We start from the raw sequence: 5,864 nt of genomic DNA, 5'->3' as shown, positions 1-5,864 counted from the left end.
AGTTTTAGTAGAGATGGAGTTTCACCATGTTAGCCAGGATGGTCTCGATCTCCTGACCTTGTGATCCACCTGCCTCGGCCTCCCAAAGTGCTGGAATTACAGGCATGAGCCACCACGCCCGGCCTGTCTTTTCACTTTCTTAGTGAAAAATGAAGCATTAGATTTTTATTTTATTTATTTATTTATTTTTACTTTTATTATTTTTGAGACAGAGTCTCACTTTGTCTCCCAGGCTGGAGTACAGTGGCACGATCTCACCTGACCACAACCTCCACCTCCTGGGTTCAAGTGATTCTTCTGCCTCAGCCTCCTGAGTAGCTCGGACTACAGGTGTGCACCACCATACCGGGCTGATTTTTGTATTTGTAGTAGAGACGGGGTTTCACCATGTTGGCCAGGCTGGTCTTGAACTCCTGAAAGATTTTTATTTTGATGGAGTACAGTTTTTCTTTTGTTTCTTGTGCACTAGTGTCATATTTAAGAAACTTGCCAGCCGGGCGCGGTGGCTCACGCCTGTAATCCCAGCACTTTGGGAGGCCGAGACGGGCGGATCACGAGGTCAGGAGATCGAGACCATCCTGGCTAACACAGCGAAACCCTGTCTCTACTAAAAATACAAAAAAATTAGCTGGGCGTAGTGGCCAGCGCCTGTAGCCCCAGCTACTTGGGAGGCTAAGGCAGGAGAATGGCGTGAACCCGGAGGCGGAGCTTGCAGTGAGCCAAGATCGTACCACCGCACTCCAGCCTGGGTGACTGAGCAAGACGCTGTCTCAAAAAAAAAAAAGAAAAAAAAAGAAAACCTGCCAACTGGGTGCAGTGGCTCACGCCTGTAATCCCAGCAGTTTAGGAGGCTGAGGTGGGCAGATCATGAGGTCAAGAGATCAAGACCATCCTGGCCAACATGCTAAAACTGCGTCTCTACTAAAAGTACAAAAAATTAGCTGGGCTTGGTGGCGCATGCCTGTAATCCCAGCTACTTAGGAGGCTGAGGCAGGAGAATCGCTTGAACCTGGGAGGCGGAGGTTGCAGTGAGCCAAGATTGTGCCACTGCACTCCAGCCTGGCGACAGAACAAGACTCCATCTAAAACAAACAACAAAAAAAGAAACTTGCCTAACCCAAGGTCAAGAAAACTTCCCCGTTTCATTCTAATAATTCATAATTTTAGCTTTTATTTATTTTATTTATTAATTTATTTGAGACGGAGTCTCACTCTGTGGCCCAGGCTGGAGTGCAGTGACACATCTCAGGCTCACTGCAACCTCCGCTTCCCAGGCTCAAGCGATTCACATGCCTAAGCCTCCTGAGTAGCTGGAATTACAGGCATGCGCCACCACAGCCGGCTAATTTTTGTATTTTTAGTAGAGACGGGGTTTCACCATGTTGGCCAGACTGGTCTCAGACTTCTGACCTCATGATCTACCCACCTCGGCCTCCCAAAGTGCTGGGATTACAGACATGCCACCGCACCTGGCCAGTTTTAGCTTTTACATTTAGGTCTTTGATCTCTTAAGTTAGTTTTTGCCTATGGTATGAGGTGTAGAGATCAAAATTAATAATCTTGCACGTGGATATTCAGTTGTCCAACCACCACTCGTTGAAGAGGCTGTTCTTTTCCCATTGAATTGTCTTGGCACCCTTGTCAAAAGTCAATTGACCAGAGATATATGGGTTTATTTCTGGATTCTCAATCCATTCCTTTGATCAATATGTTGATCCTTAGGCCACTACCACAGTTTTGATTACCATAATTTTGTAGTAAGTTTTGAAATCAGGAAGTGTCAATTCTCCAGCTTTGGTTTCTCTTTTTCTTTTTTGAGACGGGGTCTCACTCTGTCACCCAGGGTGGAGTGCAGTGCAGTGGAGCAATCTTGGTTCACTGCAACCTCCAGCAATCCTTTTACCCCAGCCCCCTGAGCAGCATGTGCTACCAGTTCTGGCTAGTTTTTGTATTTTTGGTAGAGATGGGGCTTCACCATGTTTCGCAGGCTGGTCGCAAACTCCTGAACTCAAGCAATCTGCCTGCCTTGGCCTCCCAAAGTGCTGGGATTACAGGTGTGAGCCACCATGCCCGGTCTGTTCTTTTTCAAGATTGCTTTGGCTATTTGAGGTCCTTTGCAATTTCTTGTGAACTTTAGGATCAGCCTTTTGGGTTCTGAGTTTTTTATTGAGTCTATTATCAAAGACGAGAAGGTTGGCTTTTGTTCCTCCTCCTATGATTTTCCTAACACAGGTTTCTGTACCTAAGTATGTGCTGAGTGGCCAGCAGACAGCTATACAGTCATGTGCTTATCGTGACATTTCAGTCAGTAGCAGACCGCGTATGTAACAATAGCCCCATAAGATGATAATACCATATTTTTACTGTACCTTTTTTTTTTTTTTTTTGAGATGGAGTCTCGCTCTGTCGCCCCGGCTGGAGTGCAATGGCCGGATCTCAGCTCACTACAAGCTCCGCCTCCCGGGTTTACACCATTCTCCTGCCTCAGCCTCCCGAGTAGCTGGGACTACAGGCGCCTGCCACCTCGCCCGGCTAGTTTTTTGTATTTTTTAGTAGAGACGGGGTTTCGCCGTGTAAGCCAGGATGATCTTGATCTCCTGACCTCACGATACGCCCGTCTCGGCCTCCCCAAGTGCTGGGATTACTTGAGCTACCGCGCCTGACGGCATTTCTTATTCATCTTTGCTCCCCCAGCAGGAAGTACCATGACTAGTTTACAGTAGNTTTTTTTTTTTTTTGAGACGAAGTCTCGCTCAGTCGCCCGGGTTGTAGTGGCACGATCTCAGCTCACTGCAACCTCCGCCTCCAGGGTTCAAACGATTCTCCTGCCTCAGCCTCCTGAGTAGCTGGGATTACAGGCGGGCACCACTACACCCAGCTAATTTTTGTATTTTTAGTAGAGACGGGCTTTCACCATGTTGGTTGGCCAGGATGGTCTTGATCTCTTGACCTCATTATCTGCCCACCTCAGCCTCCCAAAGTACTGGGATTACAGGCGTGAGCCGCCACGCCCGGCCTTTACTGTACCTTTTCTATGTTTAGGTAAGTATAGATACATCTGCTGAACCATTATGTTAGAATTGCCTACAGCTGGCTAAGCACGGTAGCTCATGTCTATAATCCCAGGACTTTGGGAGGCTGAGGCAGAAGGATCGCATGAGCCTAGGAGTTTGAGACCGGCCTGGGCAACATAGTGAGACCCCTATCTCTACAAGAAGTTAAAAAAAAAAAAATAGTAGCCAGATGTGGTGGCATGCACCTGTGGTCCTAGCTACTCGGGAGGCTGAGGTGGGAGAATCATTTAAGCCCAGGTTGATGCTGCAGTGAGCTGTGATGGCGCCACCGCACTCCAGCCTAGGCAACACAGCGAGACCCTGCCTCTCAAAAAAAAAAAAAAAATTGCCTCCAGCATTCAGTACAGTAACATGCTGTACAGGTTTGTAGCCTAGGAGCAATAGGCTGTACAACATCGTCTGGGTGTGTTGTAGGCTGTAGTGTCTAGATTTATGTAAGTACACTCTGTGATGTTCACACAATGAAATCACCCAATGACGTATTTCTCAGAATGTATCTCCATCATTAAGTGATGCATGATTATATTTTGTTTGTTTCATCTTCTAGGTGAACAACTTTGTGATCTTTGAAGGCTTCTTTGCCCATCAACATCGTAAGTTCTCTCACCTTTTGTTGGTCATGTAGTCGGGGTGAGGGAAAGGAAAGAGCTGGACTTTTGGTCCTGCCGGCCCCTCACTGAGGGATCCCGCCGCTTCCTTCCTCACAGGGCCCCCTGCTCCCTCTCTGAGGGCAACTCGACACTCTCGTGCTGCTGCAATCGATCCCACGCCCACTGGTAAAGCCTGTATTGAAGGGGTGGAACTGTAGTGCAGTGATGGCTACTTAATCTAGACACCACGGGGTACAGTGCCATCTGTGGGCAACCCAAGCCTCCAGCAGTCATGCCTGTTGCCTTTGCCCTCATGGGAGCTCAGTGCATTTTATATTTGGCAAGACTTTTAACTAAGCAAGCTCACTGGGAGCCTGTTTGACAACTGATATCAATGGACCCTCTTGCTAGTTCAGATCCATCAACATAGGCCAGAGTCAGGCTCCTTTGTAAACCCCAGGCTTCTGTCAGCCAATGAGGGACACACTGGTGCAAACAGCCCTTCCATTTGCAGTCAAATAGTGATACAAATGGCCCAAAATTTAAATGTTAGTTTTAGAAGATAACACTCAGAATTTATAACATTTCCAACCAGATAATGAAATTGATATGGGGAAACCAAACCTCAGAGGCACTAAAATGTTGTCCAGATTCCCCATCCCATACACACACACACACGCTCATACTTACTGACAGTCGGAGCCCCACTCCTTCCTCTTCCTCACCACCTCCACCTTACCAACTTCTAACGGCTGTACAGTGCTTGCTTGCACAGAAGAGCCCCCTTCCTGAGCTGGCTCTGTGGCCAGGAATGGGAATTACCACCATCCAAAGAGCAGTCTGTAACCAGCTATGAGCATCACAGTGTCAGGCACTGAGAGGCACCTCAACTCGCTTTGGTTTCCAAGGCTTCTCCCATTTAGCTCACGCAGAACCACAGGCTGTGAAACAGAGTGAGGGCCAACAAGGATGGTGAGGACTCAGGCCTGCAGGGGAGGGTGCTGTGGATAAAGCTTAAGTGAATTTGCTGAGAAGTCTTTCATTTGCCACCCATACATGGTAGAGAATCTCTTGAGAGGGAAAGCCAGGAGCAAGGAGAAAAGTGAGGAAGGGGAGGCTGAACTTTGGACATAATATCAGCCTGTTTACTCTGATAGCTCCTTTTCAGATGCCCATATTTATTTTCTCCTCATCCTTTTTTTTTTTTTAACCTAATAAAACTTCAGTCTCTTCCCATTTTCGTATAGGAAGGAGAGATTCTGGCCTCCTTCCAAACCTCCCCTGACCTCTCCAGAGCAATTCCTGATTAACCAAGGGCTTTGTCCATCTCATCCAGAGGAACCCAGGGTCCTTGTTGGCCCGGCTGGGACCATTCCACTGCCCCAGAATCCCAGGGGGCCGTGACAGCACCCACTGACAGTAAGAGCTCGCTCCCCTTTGCTGCCCTTCTCCTGCATCTCCCAGGCCCCCGGAGTCTCCCCTTAGATCTTTCTCCCTAGCTCTGTGTTTGGCCTACTCCTTCTGGCTCTCCTCAAAAGTGTTCCACATTCCCCTCAAATTCCCTTTTGGTGTGCTGGCATTGCCATGGTGCTGCTCCTGCAAGTTCCCAGGAGGAACTGTGGTGTCAGGGAGCAGAGGTTTGGGGTTGTGGGCTGGTGGCTGGGCGGAGGAGTGCAAAGTATGTCTTCTTACACTTACCCTGCCTGTGTCCCCTCCACTACCAGCTCCAGCAAGGAAGCTGCCACCCAAGAGAGCAGAGGGAGACATCAAGCCATACTCCTCTAGTGACCGAGAATGTAAGAGGGGCAAGGGTTGGGTATCTGGGCCTGGGGGACCTTAAACAAGGGAAGAGAATGTTCAGGGGACCCAGGGGAAGGATTTGTTCTTTCTAAAGACTCAGATTTCTTGGGCCAGGTGTGGTGGCTCATGCCTGTAATCCCAGCACTTTGAGAGGCCAAGGCGGGCAGATCACCTGAGTCCAGGAGTTCAAGAACAGCCTGGCCAACATGGTGAAACCCTGTCTCTACTAAAAATACAAAAATTAGCTGGGCGCAGTGGCACGTGCCTGTAATCCCAGCTACTTGGGAGGCTGAGGCAGGAGAATGGCTTGAATCTGGGAGGCAGAAGTTGCAGTGAGCCAAGATTGTGCCACTGCACTCCAGCTTGGGTGACAGAGCGAGACTCCGTCTCAAAAAAGAAA

At 48.7% G+C, this 5,864-nt stretch overlaps 1 protein-coding gene across 9 annotated transcripts in view; it reads left to right on the top strand.

Annotated features, from left to right (window-relative positions):
* ATAT1 (alpha tubulin acetyltransferase 1) overlaps window positions 1-5,864 on the top strand; it is a 23,417-nt gene that overhangs the window by 12,845 nt on the left and 4,708 nt on the right. For 5 of the 9 annotated variants that reach the window (XM_017862853.1, XM_017862850.1, XM_017862854.1 and 2 more), the window contains exons 7-9: window positions 3,622-3,667; window positions 3,782-3,850; window positions 5,389-5,460. In XM_017862853.1, coding sequence (XP_017718342.1) covers window positions 3,622-3,667; window positions 3,782-3,850; window positions 5,389-5,460 — 187 coding nt within the window. The remainder of the gene's footprint in view (window positions 1-3,621; window positions 3,668-3,781; window positions 3,851-5,388; window positions 5,461-5,864) is intronic. The other 4 variants (XM_017862852.1, XM_017862857.1, XM_017862856.1 and 1 more) reach the window with 1 other exon arrangement.

The sequence above is a fragment of the Rhinopithecus bieti genome, unplaced genomic scaffold (assembly GCF_001698545.2).
Source record: "Rhinopithecus bieti isolate Rb0 unplaced genomic scaffold, ASM169854v2 scaffold_64503, whole genome shotgun sequence".
Classification (NCBI taxonomy): Eukaryota; Metazoa; Chordata; class Mammalia; order Primates; family Cercopithecidae; genus Rhinopithecus; species Rhinopithecus bieti.
Note: the sequence above shows the minus strand (reverse complement) of the source record. Positions and strands in the feature narration are given on the sequence as shown.